The sequence below is a fragment of the Somniosus microcephalus genome, chromosome 1 (assembly GCF_052327205.1).
Source record: "Somniosus microcephalus isolate GS21.2 chromosome 1, FLI_Smic_1.0, whole genome shotgun sequence".
In the NCBI taxonomy this organism is placed as follows: domain Eukaryota; kingdom Metazoa; phylum Chordata; class Chondrichthyes; order Squaliformes; family Somniosidae; genus Somniosus; species Somniosus microcephalus.
The window spans coordinates 116,199,223-116,218,010 of record NC_140987.1 but is presented as its reverse complement, the minus strand read 5'-3'; the positions used below and the strand labels follow the sequence as shown (position 1 = coordinate 116,218,010).

General features: G+C 44.9%; 1 protein-coding gene and 1 long non-coding RNA gene across 3 annotated transcripts in view; one reads left to right on the top strand and one right to left on the bottom strand.

Annotated features, from left to right (window-relative positions):
* The window catches only part of LOC147124314 (dual specificity protein phosphatase CDC14A-like), a 122,197-nt gene that overhangs the window by 56,010 nt on the left and 47,399 nt on the right, over positions 1–18,788 (bottom strand). Inside the window, exons 1-3 of one of the 2 annotated variants that reach the window (XM_085984903.1) lie at positions 1,378–1,781; positions 1,014–1,104; positions 472–547 (exon numbers count right to left, since the gene is read on the bottom strand). In XM_085984903.1, the coding sequence (XP_085841029.1) occupies positions 472–547; positions 1,014–1,104; positions 1,378–1,423 (213 nt within the window). In that variant the 5' untranslated portion in view covers positions 1,424–1,781. Of the gene's footprint in view, positions 1–471; positions 548–1,013; positions 1,105–1,377; positions 1,782–18,788 lie in introns of those variants that run through there. The other variant, XM_085984898.1, reaches the window with a different exon arrangement.
* LOC147124315 (uncharacterized) lies at positions 1,891–8,701 on the top strand. Its single transcript, XR_015078003.1, has 2 exons — positions 1,891–2,024; positions 7,431–8,701. It is a non-coding gene; the product is annotated as an uncharacterized LOC147124315 (long non-coding RNA).

Here is an 18,788-nt window from a genome sequence, read left to right as displayed (position 1 = left end):
GCAGTTGGAGGAGGCCCAGGATCAGAATACCACGCGGGTCCACAGCACAGCGGCCGACGCGCTAGTTAAGTGCAGGTCGGAGGCTTGCACCCACGGGAAGCCTCCAACCCGAATTTCTGGGCCATTACATACTGAGCTAAAAATACCTAACTCTCAATTCATGGAATTTCAAGTCCACATCCCAGCGCTCCAGGTTGCTAGGAAAAACCTAGATTGTACAGCAACACACTGGTGCTACCTCAGGTAACTTTTGGACAATTACTACCCAAAAATCAAGAAATTCCTTTTTGGACCACTGCACATGAAGATTTATCTTGAAAAGTTCCATTGGAAAACTCATGGACATACACTGTAACTTTCCTAATTTGTGCACTAACCTAGATGATTATATTGAAATATTAGCTCTTTGGTACTCTAGTATTTGTTTAAAAGCACTTTCAGGCCTTAAAAAAAAAGAAACTTTCCATTTACCTTAATTTTTTTGTTTAATTTGCAGCAGTATCTGTATAACATGGCCATGTTCAGAGGTCCAAAATCTGCATAAAAACTGGAACACAAATATGAACATGTAAAATTGAGGGCCAGTAAAGACCAACTGGTCCATCAAGCTTGCCCCACACCATGACGGCTGGTATCATGACGAAACACTCCCTCACACCCTAACAATGTAAAGGGCCAGGTAGGCTCCACAAGTTTAAAAGTTTTATAAACATACTGGTTAATCAATGCAAGAATGAACCTTCAGCCTCCACACAAATGCAGTGGAAAATTGACAGATTATATTACTGCTTAAATTTAAAAGCAAATGTTCAACACACATTTATATTTAAATAAATCAGTATTTCCGTTCATTTTTAAAATTAATAAAACATCGACTCCTTAATCATCAAGAGTTGCTCTGGCAGATCTGGGGCGATGCTGCGAAGTAACCAAGACACATTTAAGTTCTATAAACATTTTAAAGAGGCTTACAGGAAATTAAAATTGGGGAAATGTCACCAAAACAAACTCACTTTTCATACACAAGTTCATCATCAACGCTAAAATAGTGCGTGTTCGCGGTGTTTTTGGGTTTATGTCGAAGAATAGCAAAATACAGCCGATCTGAAACACAAACAACAAAAAGTTATAAACATTATTGATTATAATAGTTTAGGAATAAATAGTGGCCGCATATTTACAAACTGCATGAACTGTAGATGCGTTTTTCACGCGCGCACAATCATTCCCATCGTTCAGAAGCTTTAGGATAGGCTACTGCCGAAGTTCGAGCCATTTAAAATTTAAAACCGCCACGCCTTAAAAGCTTCATTCAGGAAGCTGCCTGTCAATCCAAAATATTTAAAAAACACATCGAGCTATACAAGAATTTATCACCTTTTATAAACTCCGCCGCATTAAGCAGCTCTTCTCCATCCGCCATGCTGCAGTTTAGGCAAAAACGAAACAAAGCTGCAAAAAGTTTTCTGCTCGCTTCTGGTTGCAGAGACGCACTTCAGATGCAAACTGCGCCAGTCTCAAAAAAGGAAAGGTTAACAATACATGCGGGGCTCGTCCAAGGTCAACTTTCGTACCACTTCACTTATATGTGATTAAAAAAAACCACATGCAGCAAAAACTTCTACAATACTCGAGCGATAGGAGAAATTAAAGACAAGTCCGATGATGTTTAACAGTTGTCGCATCAGCACGGAGGTCCAAAAGTCAAACTGCTTTACACGCCCCCGCTCCGGCCCGTCAATCAGAGCTGCGTGCCGCCTCTCTACTCTTTGCATTGGAGCAAACGGCGTCTGATTGGCACTCGGCCGCCGCCCGCAGCACCCAGCGACTCGCCAGAGACCGAATACAAACCCGCCTATTGGAACGTGGCCCTGACGGTTGCCAAGGGAAACCACGTTTCGTCACCAATGAGGTCCGCCCCTCTCAGTATGAACATCTCGCAACTTTACATATGATGTCAGTGGAGCTGCTGCAGCAGCTGAGCGTTTTCTTGGGGAGTAAAGACAAGATTCTTATCTGCAGAGGTAATAGATTTAGGTCAGCTAGCAGGATAGCTTGTTTGGGTTTTTCTTACACGGGTTGTGAGGCGCACTATCAGAGTTAGTGATTGAAGCGGAGACAGTGTCAACATTTAAGGGTAGGTGGTTGAATGAAAGGGAGATAAAGAGATATGGGATTAGGACAATTGTTCATGCCAAAGATTACAAAAACACAGAATAGCTGGGCCGAATGGCCTGTTTCTGTGTTGTAAGTTTTTGTAGTAATTTGTAATTGTTTTAATTGTTAAAAATCTTAGCTGCCTGTAGTTGGGTAATTTAAGTGTGCAAAAATGGCAAATCTAAGAAGCTGTCAAAGTGAAATGGGATTAAAGCAACAATGGCAGCAGGGACACAAGAATGGCTAAGGGACAGAAAGCAGAGAGTAGTGGTAAACAGTGGTGTTTCCCCAGGGATTGGGATTAGGACCACTGCTCTGTTTGATATATGTTAATGGTCTGGACTTGGGTATACAGGGCCTAATTTTGAAGTTTGCAGATGACACGAAACTCAGAAATGTAGTAAACAATGAAGAGGATAGTAATAGACTTTAGGAGGGCTGGTAAAATGGGCAGACACATGGCTGATGAAATTTAACGCAGAGACGTGTGAAGTGATACTTTTTGGTAGGGAGAATGAGGAGAGGCAATATGAACTAAATGATACCATTTTAAAGGGGGTGCAGGAACAGCGAGACCTGGGGGTGTATGTACACAAATCTTTGAAGGTGGCAGGATAAGTTGAGAAGGCTGTTTAAAAAAAAAAAAAAAATATAGGATCCTTGGCTTTATTAATAGAGGAATAGAGTACAAAAGCAAGGATATTAAGCTAAACCTTTATAAAATACTGTTTAGGCCTCAGCTGGAGTATTGTTCAATTCTGAGCACCACACATTAGGAGGCCTTGGCAAGAGAGAGTGCAGAAGAGACTTACTAGAATAGTACCGGACTTCAAGTTAAATTACGAGGAGAGATTACACAAATTAGGGTTGTAATCCCTAGAATTATAAGGTTAAGGGGTGATCTGATTGAAGTTTTCAAGCTATTAAGGGGAACAGATAGGGTTGATAGAGAAAAACTATTTTTGCAGGTTGAGGATTCTAGGACTAGGGGGCATAGTCTAAAAATTAGAACCAGACCTTTCAGGAGTGAAATTAGGAAACACTTCTACACAAAGGTTGGTAGAAGTTTGGAACGCTCTTCTGCAAACGGCAATTGATGCTAGATCAATTGTTAATTTTAAATCTGAGATTGATAGCTTTTTGTTAACCAAAGGTATTAAAGGATATGGGCCAAAGACAGGTATATGGAGTTAGGTCGCAGATCAGCCATCATCTCATTGAATGGTGGAACAGGCTTGAGGGGCTGAATGGCCTACTCCTGTTCCTATGTACCAGGGATGAGGGACTTCAGTTATGTGGAGAGAATGGAGAAGCTGGGGCTGTCTTCCTTGGAGCAGAGAAAGTTAAGTGGAGATTTGATAGAGGTGTTCAAAATCACAAATAGTTTTGATAAAGTAAATAAGGAGAAACTGTTTCCAGTGGCAGAAGGGTATGTAACCAGAGGACAGATTTAAGCTGATTGGCAAAAGAACAAAGGCAACATTTTTTTACACAGCGAGTTGTTGTGCTCTAGAATGCACTGCCTGAATGGGTGGTGGAAGCAGATTCGATAGTTACATTCTAAGGATAATTGGATAAATACTTGTAGGGGAATAAAATTACAGGGCTATGGGGAATGAGCAGGGGAATTTTTTTTTATTCATTCAGGGGATCTGGGCAATGCCAGCATTTATTGCCCATCCCTAATTGCCCTTGAGAAGGTGGTGGTGAGCCGTCTTCTTGAACCGCTGCAGTCTGTGCGGTGAAGGTACATCCACAGTGTTGTTAGGTAGGGAGTTCCAGGATTTTGACCCAGCGACGATGAAGAAACGGCGATATACTTCCAAGTCAGGATGGTGTGTGACTTGGCGGGGAACTTGGAGGTGGTGGTGATCCCATGCGCCTGCTGCCCTTGTCCTTCTAGGTGGTAGAGGTCACGAGTTTTGGAGGTGCTGCCGCAGGAGCCTTGGTGAGTTGCTGCAGTGTATCTTGTAGATGGTACACACTGCAGCCACGGTACGCCGGTGGTGGAGGTAGTGAATGTTTAAGGTGGTGGATGGGGTGTCAATCAAGCGGGCTGCTTTGTCCTGGATGGTGTCAAGCTTCTTGAGTGCTGTTGGAGCTGCACTCATCCAGGCAAATGGAGAGTATTCCATCACACTCCTTACTTGTGCCTTGTGGATGGTGGAAAGGCTTTGGGGAGTCAGGAGGTGAGACACTCGCCACAGAATACCTAGCCTTTGACCTGCTCATGTTTCCATAGTATTTATGTGGCTGGTCCAGTTAAGTTTCTGGTCAATGGTGACTCCTAGGATGTTGATGGTGGGGGATTTGGCGATGGTAATGCCGTTGAATGTCAAGGGGCAGTGGTTAGACTCTCGCTTGTTGGAGATAGTCATTGCCTGGCACTTGTGTGGCGTGAATGTTACCTGCTACTTATCAGCCCAAGCCTGAATGTTGTCCAGGTCTTGTTGCATGCGGGCATGGACTGCTTCATTATCTGAGGAGTTGCGCGTGGCACTGAACACTGTGCAGTCATCAGCGAACATCCCCACTTTTGACCTTGTGATGGAGGGAAGGTCATAGATGAAGCAGCTGAAGATGGTTGGACCTAGGACACTGCCCTGAGGAACTCCTGCAGTGATGTCCTGGGGCTGTGATGATTGACCAACCACCACAACCATCTTCCTTTGTGCTAGGTATGACTCCAGCCAGTGGAGAGTTTTCCCCCCAATTCCTATTGACTTCCATTTTACTAGGGCTCCTTGATGCCACACTCGGTCAAATGCTGCCTTGATGTCAAGGGCAGTCATTCTCACCTCACCTCTGGAATTCAGCTCCTTTGTCCATGTTTGGACCAAGGCTGTAATGAGGTCTAGTGCGGAGTTGTCCTGGCGGAACCGAAACTGGGCATCAGTGAGCAGGTTATTAGTAAGTGCCGCTTGCTAGCACTGTCGATGACACCTTCCATCACTTTGCTGATGATTGAGAGTAGACTGATCGGGCGGTAATTGGCTGGATTGGATTTGTCCTGCTTTTTGTGGACAGGACATACCTGGGCAGTTTTCCACATTGTCGGATAGATGCCAGTGTTTTAGCTGTACTGGAACAGCTTGACTGGAGGCGCGGCTAGTTCTGGAGCACAAGTCTTCAGCATGATAGCCGGGGCCCATAGCCTTTGCTGTATCCAGTGTGCTCAGCCGTTTCTTGATATCGCGTGGAGTGAATCAAATTGGCTGAACACTGGCTTCTGTGATGGTGGGGACTGAGGGAGGAATCCTACCACATCTAGCCGTGAATGGTGGTGGACCATTAAACAACTAACTGGAGGAGGAGGCTCCATGAATATCCTCATCCTCAATGATGGTGGAGCTCAGCACATGAGTGCAAAAGACAAGGCTGAAGCATTTGCAACTATCTTCAGCCAGAAGTACTGAGTGGAAGCTGCAACACAGGACTACATGCATGCTTAAAAAGTGGTAGGACTGCAGAGCTTTGATCTGATCCGTTGATTGTGGGATCGCTTAGCCTTGTCTATAGCATGCTGCTTCCACTTTTTAGCATGCACGTAGTCCTGTGTTGCAGCTTCCCCAGGTTGGCACCTCATTTTTAGGTACACCTGGTGCTGCTCCTGGCATGCTCTTCTACATTCCTTATTGAACCAAGGTTGGTCACCTGGCTTGATGGTAATGGTAGAGTGAGGGATATGCCGGCCCATGAGGTTACAGATTGTGGTGGAATACAATTCTGCTGCTGCTGATGGCCCACAACGCCTCATGGATGGGATTAATTGGATAGCTCTACCAAATAGCCAGGACAGGCACAATGGACTGAACTGCCTCCTTCTCTGCTGTATCATTCTTTCATTCTATGATTTGATTAATTCACCTTCTTTACAAGAAATTTGTCAAAGACCAAATTACAATTCATAGGTGAATTTATCAGCCAGTAAGATATGTTAATTTTTAAAGACATTTTAATTTCTGCCATTCAAATTGAAGTGTAGCACCAAAACTTTTGCTCATGATTAATGTGAGCAAAGCACAACATACGAAATGTGCTTGACAGGCAGTGTGTGTGGAAAACAGCACTTCAGTGCCATCTAAATTGGAAATGGAGCTGGCAGGACTCAATCAGGGGCATGTATAATAACTAGGTTAGCTTTCATCATGATTGAAGTAACATGATGGAAAAAGTGTGATAGGAAAGTGTTACTGGAAGTACTTTGTCCTCTGGAGTCCCGTTCGGAACCTTGGCGTTGTATTTGAGCCTGATGAGCTTCCGACCATATATCTGCTCCATCACTAAGACCGCCTAATTCCACCTCTGTAACATCGCCCGTCTCCATCCCTGCCTTAGCTCATATGCTGCTGAAACCCTCATCCATGCCTTTGTTACCTCTAGACTTAACTATTCAAATGCTCCCCCGGCCAGCCTCCTATCTTCCACCCTCCATATGCTTGAGCTCATCCAAAACTCTGCTGTCCATATCCTAACTCGCACCAAGTCCCCTTCACCCATCACCATCACTCCTGTGCTCGCTGACCTACATTGGCTCCCGGTTCGGCAACATCTCAATTTTAAATAACTTAGTCCTGATTAACAAAATTGACATATCACAGCTCAAATTATGTATTCAACACCAAAAGCAACAAAAACTTGCATTTATATAGCATCTTTAACATAGTAAAACATCCCAAGGCGCTTCACAGGAACATTTTCAAACAAAATTTGACACCGAGCCACATCAGAAGATATTAGGTGACCAAAAGCTTGGTCAAAGAGGTAGGTTTTAAGGAGCATCTTAAAGTAGGAGAGAGGTGTTTAGGGAGGGAATTCCAGAAATTAGGGCCGAGGCAGCTGAAGGCACAGCTGCCAATGGTGGAGCATTTAAAATTGTGGATGCACAAGAGGCCAGAATTGGAGGAGCCAGAAATCACTTCACAGCCAATGCATTATTTTTCAAGTGTAGTCGCTGATGCAATGTAGGGAAACGCAGCAGCCAATTTGTATGCAGAAAGGTCCCAGAAACAACAATAAGATAAATGACCATATAATCTATTTTGATAGCAGGAAAAGCTGCATGCAAATTAATGGAAGAATTCTGCACTGGGGAGGAACACTTATAGGACACAATCTAGCCCATTCATCAGTGTGCTCTGCTCACAGGCTAAGGACATCCATAACTATTGGGAGAGAACAAAGATGGGCAGGGGCCAGGCCAACTCAAGCAGCTGACAACATAGCCATGTCTGGGGGATGCATTACAAATCTTACTCTTTTTCTTTTCCAAGATGGCACAACGGGAGGGATTGCAGAACCAGTACAAGCATGTCACCGCACATTGCAACAAGCTCAGGGCACTGGCTGAAGTAAAACTCGGGTGAAGAGAATCAAGTGGCAGAAGAGGAAAAGGAAACAACTGGGCAGTCTGCGAACCTTTGCTGTTTGCCAGTAGCGTGGAGAAGGGATTAGTATCCTACTGGATCTGCCTTCAAAAGGGAGATAATGCAGGAGCAAAAGCTTTTCAGAACATCCTTTGAGTCTACCTGCAGCAGCAGTCTCAGAATATTCAGCAATGCACCTCTGATATCACTACAGACCTGCAGGAGAGATTTTTAAAAATGCAAAGTATCATGGAGCAACTGGCATCTTTATGACCCTCTCCAGGACAGGCACAAAGTACTGAGGGAAGAAGGACAATGCAGATTTCTCTCTCAAATGCAGTGCCACTGAGTCCTAAGGACCCCATTGTAGGAGTCTGTCACTGTTGGATTTAATTGACTAGGTGATTGTTCGGAAAGAGCATGAGGTGGTGACCTTTCTCACTTTGGTTGGACTGTACAGCAGTACCCCTGCTGAGTTCTACAAATTGCAGAAGATTCAGCATGCCTAAGGTACGCTCAACAGTAACTCTAGTAGTGAAATGGGCCTCATTGTATCACTGCCATCTATTCAATTCTGTAATCATGTCATGAAAAGGGGTTGCAAAAGGTAACCCTATGATCCCTAAAAGTCAGTCAATCATTCCACAGCAGCCCTCAAATAGTTGCAGCACAATGGACTACTGCAGAATACAACAGTAGTGGCCGATTACCTTGAAAAGGCAATTGAATTATAGTGGTCAATAATCACCAGCACACTTAGAGTGGAATCCCTTCCTGTTCACAAAAATATTGTTGAGGCCAGTTTCAAAGAAGCTTGCTTTGGGAAGAGCCGAAGTTGAAAAATCCACCTTGGGACCTTATCTGCCCAATTTAAATATTAAAACAGGGGTTAGGCAAGGTCTACAGCGTGGTCTGTGTTTGGACAGAAATAACGACCAATGGAAAATCAGACACGACTACAGCGGCACACAATCAGAAGCCCAATTTTCTGATCCACTCGCACTGCCAGCAAGGTTCTGCACTCTGTACAGAGCATCTGGAACTTTATCCCAAGAAGTGTTTCTCATCACCATCTCTCCAAAAATAAAAATTGCTGCACTTACTGCATTGACCCTGAAGATGCTGATTCATACTGCCATAATTATCCCCAAGTACCAGCTGTCTTCGGTCATTCTTCATGTACGGTCCCAAACAGCAAGAGTCAGCTTCCTATTCAACATGAGGGCAACGTGGCCAAGCCCTATCCTATCCTCACCTGACACTCATACATCCACTCTCCAAAGCAGTCCCTGGATAGTAATTGGGTTTAGCAATTCCTTCACCCAGGAAGACTGAAGCCAATTGCAGCACCTTCCCTTCTCTGCGTCAGACTCCACCTTCCCATTCTGCAAAATATTTCTTCTTCTCCACTTTAGCTGCTGATGTTGAGCTTTAGCAGAAAAAGGTACAGCAATGCAGATGGTTGGAAAATAAAACCATGAGGTACCAGGGGGATGAAATGCAGCTGGCCAAGGACATGAAGGTTTGGTAACGGCTCTGACAAATTTTAAGTCATTGTGGGAGCATTCACTGCCAATTCAAGTCACTAATTAAAAACCTACAGCATAGCTAGGGACTTCAACTGACATTTTCACAGAAAAAGTATGAAGCCAAGCAGCTGAGTAGATTCTGAATGTCATTATTTATAGAGTCCTTACTTTTAGGCAGTAAAACTACTTCAATGCAACCGGTTGCATTAGTGTAACTTCATTTTTTTAAGCAGAAAAACAGAAATACCACTTTCTAAAGACAAATGAGAGAAATTAATTGAGGGAGCAGCATGGGGTAGAAAGAATTAAATGTGCTACAGGAAAGGGAAGTCTAGATATCAAAATATCTAAAAGCAACATTTTCCCCTTGTGATGACTGGGTTATTCTATGGTACACAAAGACACAAGAAGTATGTGGTATATACAAAGTACATTTCAGAATATTAACAAATTATTATGTAAAAAAGTACTAACACAACCAATATAACTCACCTCATGAATTTTAAAACCTATAGCATTTAAATTACCCACAATAATTCTAAATTCTGAAGTTGTGAAAGTTATTTCTCTCTCTTTCTTGCCCATTCAGACCCCAGATGTAGGTAGAAAAATGGTTAGGTATTTCAGTACTTCTGACTGTGATCAAAAATGGTAATGCAATGTTAAATATTTGTGGTATGCAAAGAAGTACTACTGAGATACATATCTTCATGTGGTGACATAGAAACATCGAAAAAAATTACGACACAGAAGGAGGCCATTCGGTCCATCATGTCCATGCCGGTCGGAAAAGAGCTACCCAGCCTAATCCCACCTTCCAGCTCTTGGTCCGTATCCCTGTAGGTTACGGCTCTTCAAGTGCACATTCAAGTACTTTTTAAATGTGATGAGGGTTTCTGCCTCTGCCACCCTTTTGGGCAGTGAGTTCCAGACCTCCACCACCCTCTGGGTGATTTTTTCCCCCTCTAATCCTTCTACCAACTACGTTAAATCTATGCCCCTGGTTCTTGACCCCTCTGCTAAGGGAAATGGGTCCTTCCTATCCACTCTATCTAGGTCCCTCATAATTTTATACATTTCAATTACATCTCATGGAGGCAAAGGGAGAAGGAGAGACTGGGGCAGAGGAAGAGGCAAAGGGAGAAGCAGAGGGAGAATGCCTTACTGACTAAAGATCCTGGAAAGAGTTTTTTAGTTACTTACATAAAAAAATTAAAAGAACTCTTCCTTTCTCTGCAAAAATAACAAATTGGGCCCTCATTTGCTGTAGGAGTGAATCTAACACGTGCCATTAGTTAGACTTTCCCGTGCACGTTTAGGTTTTTAAATTTTTTGCGTGGAAAGTTGTGAGCTGATAACCGCAGCAAGGGAATCGGGCTGGACTTGAGTGAACAGGGCAAGCACTGTCCATCTCCTTAACCAATCAAATTGAAGGATTATGAAATTAACAGCGTAAGGACTGAGGAGGTGGTATAAACTGGAATGGGTGAATTCAATGCCAAAGCAGGTACAGAAAGAGAAATAGGGAAAGAAAGATTGGATAGAGAGAGAAAAAAGAGACAGAAAGGAAAAGTAAATTTTTTTAACAATTTTTAAAATCTCCAACTACAATTAAAACCTGAAGAAATGAGACTCCACACTTGTACTAGTTCATTTTCAGTGCCAGGGAGGTTGTTTGGCAGTAATTAACACTTATCACGTTGTTGAAAGGTTACCTAGACTGAAATGGACAAGACTTAACTTTCTGTGGTGAGTTTAGTTTGTATCTACTGCGCAAGTACAGCACCTTCATGCCGTTCAATGCATTTCAATGGTGAGGCAGACAGCGAGATGCCGTTTTCGGAAAGCTAACGGCGGAGTGGAACATTTCGGACAGCAACTTTTGGATATCCGTGTTTAACCGCGCATCTGCTGTCGCCTGAAGTTGCTGTAGCATTTGCGCATAAATAACAGCAAGCACCATTAGCCTCACTGTTATTTTGACAGTAAATTATGCCCAACTAAAAATAGCTGCACATACTGCATTGACCCTGAGCTGAGCTTTCAACTTCATATACTCTCCATCACAAAGACTGACTACTTCAACCTCCTTAACATCATTCACTTCTGCCCCTACTTCAGCCCATCTACTGCTGAAACCCTCATCTGTGCCCTCGTCACCTCTAGTCTCGACTACTCCAATGTTCTCCTGACTGTCCTCCCATCTACCATCCTCCATAAACTTCAGCTCAACCAAAACTCTGCTGCCTGTGTCCTACTCCCGCCCCAAACGTCACTCATCCATCCCCCCATCCTCGCTGACTTACATTGCTTCCCAGTCCCCCAATGCCTCCAATGTAAAATTCACATCTTTGTATTTAAAACCTTTTATGGCCTCGTCCCTCTCCATTTCTGTAACTTGCTCCAGCCCTATAAAGACCCCTCCTGAACTCTCTGTTCCTCCGACTCAAGCCCCTCTCTTCCCCCCACGATTGGCAGCTATGCCTTCAGCCATGTGGTCCCCTTGTCTGAAATTCCCCCCCATAACACCTCACTCACCTCTTTCCTGCTGGCGGGCGGGAAGGCCTGCACTGGAAGCCGCGGAGCGGAAACGAGGTGAAATTGCGCGGGGGTTTCAGGGCAGCTTCGCATCAAAAGGGAGATGGCGGGTCAGCCTGGAGATTGTGGCGGGGTCAGCTGATCTTGGAGAGAGTCTTCCACAGCAGGTTAGCTTGGAGGGCCGGGGGGAGCACTCCTGCTCCTCCTGGCCCACCAGCAGTGCTGGAAAATCACTTACCTGCTGGATCCGGCCTTTCTCGCCTCCCCTCAGCTGCCAGGTTTCCCGAGCCCTGGGAAATGATGGCCACAGCCACTAAATGTAAAAATCTGTTCAAATCTGAGGCATGTAGCCTCATTAGCATATTTAAATCAGTAATCCGTCTCTGGAGACCAGGTTACTCCCTCCACTCCCCAGCCCAACAGTTAAACCGGAAGTAGACGCATTCGCGGCGGGTTGGGTTTCACATTTTTCAGAATTTAAACCCCTCGCACCTCTCCTGCCCATCCTGGGGGAGTTAAAATTCCTCACTATGTCTCAGTGAAGCACCTTGGGGCTTTTTTTCTACATTAAAGGCACTATATAAATTCAGGCTGCTTTGTTGTAGTAGTACTTAAATGCATACTATACCAAGGGGGCAAAAATCGGTTGCTTTGCGCCTCCTAAGAGGGCGCTAACGGGGCACAAAGCAAATAGCGCCCAGGCGTGGCGCCACTAGCGCCTCCTGCGAAATTCAGCGGGAGGTTAGCGGTGGTGGTAGCTGGTAGCGCCCCGGCCACGAACTTCGGTCGTACCCCCTGACGTACTGCCGGACGCTACGTCCGACAGGGTCAGGGGTGCATATATGCGGCCGGGGCGGCGATATTTAAAGGGGAGGTGCCAGGCGGTCATTTTTTTTGCTGGCTGCCTGCCAGCACCTGCCCCCTCTGCCGTCCCCCCGCGGGATGTTGGCCACGATAGGGCAGCCCAGCACTCCTCTTGAGTGCCAGGCTCTTTTGCCGGCACCCCGATCCCTGGTGGCCCAGCTGGGCCCCGGGTCGCGCTGCGCTAGGCTCCTCCCCTTTAATAAGGGGAGGGAGGCCTGCAGTACCACAGCGTGACGTGCCGGCGATATTCCTTGGGGGCGCCCCAAGAGGGAGGGGGAGCGCTTCCAGTAGCTCCCCGCCGCCTTCTTGGGGTGCTACCATTGAATTTCGGGCATGGTGATGCTAACTTTTTTGGGGCGCTACTTATTGCACCCCGGCAATGTTAGCGCTCCAAAGGGGGTGCGACCCAATTTTTGCCCGCAAGAGCTTAGTGACCGAAAATGTGGAATCATCTCAAACAGCAAAAACATTCACTAGTCAGTGTAGCTGACAGATACTATACAGACTTTTTAAAGTTCTGCATCAAAGGACACAATTTTTGCAGGGCCCCAAATACTGTAACTATTATCTGAATATTAAAATATTCTTGAAGACTAGTGTAGACCTCAGTCGTTAGTGCTTACAAAGCCTGCAATGCCATAATGCAGTGTACTCTGTTACATTCAGTTTATCCTGAATTCGGTGCACACTTTACATCTTCAGTAAAAGGCAACAAATTACAAAATCAATTAGATAATGGATAATAATTACATAATCATTAACGATGGAAAAAATAATTTCTGAAATATGGTAGAAAACATTAATAAATTGCTCAACAGTTTGGAAATAATGCAGATAAAGCATTTTAAGTTGTGGGCATGTTATCTAGGAACAAAAAGCTCAGCACTGCTGTAAACTGTAATGGATTCCAGTTTAAGGATTATAACGGTGTAGAAGGGAAAAAAATTACAGTAAGACATTTTGTATACAGCCTACAAGACAATACCCAAGCATTGTGAGTGATTTACTGTTCACATTTTTCTCATTGCCACCTGCTTAGAGGTTGAGTGCAAGATTACAAGTCCCATGATGATGGAAAGCAATAACTTTTGCTTTATAGGCTCTTTAAATGATTGCATGTGACTGCTCATTTACAGTATAGGGTTGGTATTGCTATGATTATAATTCACCTTTGGTGTATTTTGTGCACGAATAGAAAAGTTGATTAAAAGTCTTATTTTAATCTAAAAGTGTTAGAATGTTCATTATTTTAACTTAAATTGTGACTTGGTATTGGACTGTGACTGTATGACTTATTCCAATGGAATGGGCTTTTACTCTGCATTAATGCCTTAGCCAGTTCCATCTACTAGTCATCCAGTTTAAAATGGAAGAGCAGTGAATGTACTTCCTGCTTCATAAGATGGTTCAAAGTTCAGCCAAGAAGCTGGGTCAAGTAATATTTAAATGCTATCTTGCCAATGATAATTATATTTGAATATATCTGTAAAAACATTTAGGGGGAAAAATTGAGTCACGCCCCCTTTGGGGCACTAACTTCGTTGGGGCGCTTAGCACTCCGTGGCCGAAATTCATCAGTAGTGCCCCAAGAGGGAAGTGGGGCGCTACTGCCCCGCCTCCCTCTTGGGGCACTGCGAGGGAATATCACGGCGCTACGTGCCACAACGCCATGCGCTACGGCACGTCGGGCCGGGGTACTGCAGGACTTCCTCCCCTTTTTAAAGGGGAAGGGCCTTGCGCAGCGCAACCCCAGGGCCCAGCTGGGCCACCAGGGATCGGAGTGCCGGCAAAAGAGCCCGGCACTCAAGAGAAGTGCCAGGCTCATGGAGCGCAGCCGGCACTCCGTGGGGGGGTGGGGTGGGGGGGGGGGGGCGCTTCAGAGGAGGCTGGGGATGGCAGAGGGGGCAGGTGGCCTTTAAATAGCACCGCCCCGGATGCAGTTAGGCCCCCCTGACCCCGTCGGACATAGCGTCCGGCAGTAAGTCAGGGGGCGCTACCGAAGAGCGCAGCCAGGACGCCGCGCATGGCGATGACGTCATCGCCAGCAGCGCAGTGCCGCGGGGCGTTAACGGTCAACACCACCGCAAACCTCCCGCTGAATTTCGCGGGAGAAACATAGAAACATAGAAGATAGAAACATAGAAGATAGGAGCAGGCCATTTGGCCCCTCGAGCCTGCTCCGCCATTTAATGAGATCATGGCTGATCATCCAAATTCAGTACCCTGTCCGGGCGCTAGTTGCTTGGCGCTAACGGGAGGCGCAAAGCAATCGAATTTTTCCCCTTAATCCCTGAGCAGCAAGAGAAATTGGGATTTTTATTTAGCACATCAAAAGATGGTCACAATGTCAGCAATTTTTAAATAGCAGATTCAAAGTGGAAGGTCATTCTCAGCATTAGTATTAGCTTGCCAGCATTAATCTTTATTTAAAGAGCAATATTCAGCGTCAACAACAGTAGAATACTCCAGATTCACAACTGAATTCTTTCTCAACCTTTTACACTGCAAAATCAAATCTATTATTAATAAAAGTTAAGAATAACACAAAAAATTGTCCCCATGCAACCTTAAGAATCAGTAAAAACTTGTTGAAATATAAAATGCACCATATGTATTCATTTATCCATAACATATACATAGATGCAGATAAGAAACACCATTCAGCCCATCCTCCATAGAAAATTAGCCCCCAGTTTTTTCACTTTGTAAAGTATTAAAGTTATAGCGCTCAATGCTTTAAAATTCAGATACACACCTTCCAGTAACACCTTTAGGTGTCAGCCATAGCTCAGTGATAGCACTCTCACCTCTGAGTCAGAAGGTTGTGGGTTCAAGCCCCACTCCAGAGACTTGAGCATAAAATCTAGCCTGACATGGTATTGATTTGATTTAATTTAAGATGAATTAATTAAAGGGTAAGTCATGGCAGGACAGCTCGGCTCTGTGGCATGCTCCTTCTGTACTATGTGGGAAATCAGGGACACTTCCTGTGTCCCTGACGACCATGTGTGCAGGAAGTGTATCTAGCTGCAGCTACTGGCAGACCGCTTTGCGGCGCTGGAGCTGCGAATGGATACATACTGGAGCGTTCGCGATGCTGAGGACGCCGTGGATATCACGTTTAATCAGTTGGTCACACCGCAGGTAAAGGCTGCACAGGCAGCAAGGGAATGGGTGACCGCCAGATAGAGTAGTAGGCGCAGGCAAGTAGTGCAGGGGTCCCCTGTGGCCATTCCCCTCTCAAACAGATATACTGCTTTGGATGGCTTATCGGGGGAAGGCAGCAGCAGCCAACTTCCTGGCACCATGGGTGGCTCTGCTGCACAGGATGGGAGGAAAAAGAGTGGGAGAGCTATAGTAATAGGGGATTCTATCGTAAGGGGAATAGATAGGCGTTTCTGCGGCCGCAAACGAGACTCCAGGATGGTATGTTGCCTCCCTGATGCAAGGATCAAGGATGTCTCGGAGCAGCTGCAGGGCAATCTGGGGGGGGAGGGTGAACAGCCAGTTGTCGTGGTGCATATAGGTACCAACAATATAGGTAAAAACCGGGATGAGGTCCTAAAAGCTGAATATAGGGATAGGAGGTAAATTAAAAAATAGGACCTCAAAAGGTAGTAATCTCACGATTGCTACCAGTGCCACGTGCTAGTCAGAGTAGAAATAGAAGGATATTTCAGATGAATACATGGCTAGAGGAATGGTGCAAGGGGGAGGGATTCAAATTCCTGGGACATTGGAACCGGTTCTGGGGGAGTTGGGACCAGTACAAACTGGACGGTTTGCACCTGGTCAGGACCGGGACCAATGTCCTTGGGGAATGTTTGCTGGTGCTGTTGGTGAGGGTTTAAACTAAAATGGCATGGGGTTGGGAACCTGTGCAGGGAGACAGAGGAAAGGGAAACAAGGATAGAAGCAAAAGACAGGAAGGAGAAAAGCAAAAGTGGCAGTCAGAGAAATCAAGGGTTTCAATCAAACATGGCCACAGTAAATAATAATTCTAAAAGGTCTAAGAGTGTTAAAAAAACAAGCCTGAAGGCTTTGTGTCTTAATGCGAGGAGCATTCGTAATAAGGTGGATGAATTAGCTGCGCAAATAGATATAAACGGATATGATATGATTGGGACTACGGAAACATGGCTCCAGGGTGACCAAGGCTGGGAATTCTACATCCAGGGGTATTCAATATTCAGGAAAGATAGGCAAAAAGGAAAAGCAGGTGGGGTAGCATTGCTGGTTAAAAAGGAGATTAACACAATAGTAAGGAAGGATATTAGCTCTGATGATGTGGAATCTGTATGGGTAGAGCTGAGAAATACCAAGGGGCAGAAAACGTTAGTGGGAGTTGTATACAGACCCCCAAACAGTAATGCTAAGGTTGGGTAAGGCATTAAACGGGAAATTAGAGACGCGTGCAATAAGGGCACAGCAGTTATCATGGGTGACTTTAACCTACTTATAGATTGGGCTAACCAAATTAGTAACCATACTGTGGAGGAGGAATTACTGGAGTGTATACGGGATGGTTTCCTGGACCAATATGTCGAGGAACCAACTAGAGATCAGGCCATCTTAGACTGGGTATAATGTAATGAGAGAGGATTAATTAGCAATCTTGTTGTGCGAGGCCCCTTGGGAGGAGCGATCAAAATATGATAGAATTCTTCATTAAGAGGGAGAGTGAAGTATTTGACTCAGAGACTAGGGTCCTAAATTTCAATAAAGGAAACTACGATGGTATGAGGCGCGAGTTGGGTAGGATGGATTGGGGAATGTTACTTAAAGGGTTGATGGTGGATAGGCAATGGCAAACATTTAAAGATCGCATGGATGAACTACAGAATTTGTTCATCCCTGCTTGGCATAAAAATAAAACAAAAAAGGTGACTCAACCGTGGCTAACAAGGGAAATTAGGGATAGCATAAGATCCAAGGAGAGGACATATAAATTGGCCAGAAAAAGCAGCAAACCTGAGGATTGGGAGCAGTTTAGGATTCAGCAAAGGAGGACAAAGGGATTAATTAAATGGGGGGAAATAGAGTATGAGAGTAAGCTTTCAGGGAACATAAAAATTGAATGTAAAAGCTTCTATAGATATGTGTAGAGAAAAAGCTTGGTGAAGTCGAGCGTAGGTCCCTTGCAGTCAGAATCAGGGGAATTTATAATGGGGAACAAAGAAATGGCTGACCAATTAAATACATACGTTGGTCTGTCTTCACAAAGGAGGACACATAACCTCCCAGAGATGTCGGGGAACATAGGGTCTAATGAGAGGGAAGAACTGAATGAAATCAGTATTTGTAGGGAAATGGTGTTAGGGAAATTGATGGGATTGAAGGCTGATAAATCGTGCTTGACTAATCTACTGGAATTTTTTGAGGATGTAACTGGTAGACTAGATAAGGGAGAACCAGTGGATGTGGTGTATTTGGACTTTCAGAAGGCTTTCAATAAGGTCCCACATAAGAGATTAGCGTGTAAAGTTAAAGCACAAGGGATTGGGAGCAAGGTACTGACTTGGATAGAGAACTGGTTGGCAGACAGGAAGCAAAGAGTTGGAATAAACGGGTCTTTTTCCGAGTGGCAGGCAGTGACTAGTGGGGTACCGCAGCTAGGACCCCAGCTATTCACAATATATATTAATGATGATCTAGACGAGGGAACTAGATGTAATATCTCCAAGTTTGCAGATGACACAAAGCTGGGTGGGCGTGTGTGCTGTGAGGAGGATGCTGAGAAACTCCAGTATGATTTGGACAGGTTGGGTGATTGGGCAGATGCATGGCAGATGCAGTATAATGTGGATAAATGCGAGGTTATCCACTTTGGTGGCAAAAACAGGAAGGCAGATTATTATCTGAACGGCAATAGATTGGGAGAAGGGGAAGTGCAGTGAGACCTGGGTGTCCTTGTGCACCAGTCGCTGAAGGTAAGCATGCAGGTGCAGCAGGCGGTTAAGAAGGCAAATGGTATGTTGGCCTTCGTAGCGAGAGGATTCGAGTACAGGAACAAGGATGTCTTGCTGCAGTTATACAGGGCCTTGGTGAGACCACACCTTGAGTATAGTGTGCAGTTTTGGTCGCCTTATCTGAGGAAGGATGTTCTTGCCATGGAGGGAGTGCAGCAAAGATTCACCAGACTGATACCTGGGATGGCAGGAATGACGTATGATTGGGTCGAATGGGCTTATACTCACTAGAGTTTAGAAGAATGAGAGGGGATCTCATTGAAACTTATAAAATTCTAACAGGACTAGACAGACTAGATGCAGGAAGGATATTCCCAATGGCGGGGGAGTCCAGAACCAGGGGTCACAGTCTAAAGATAAGGGGT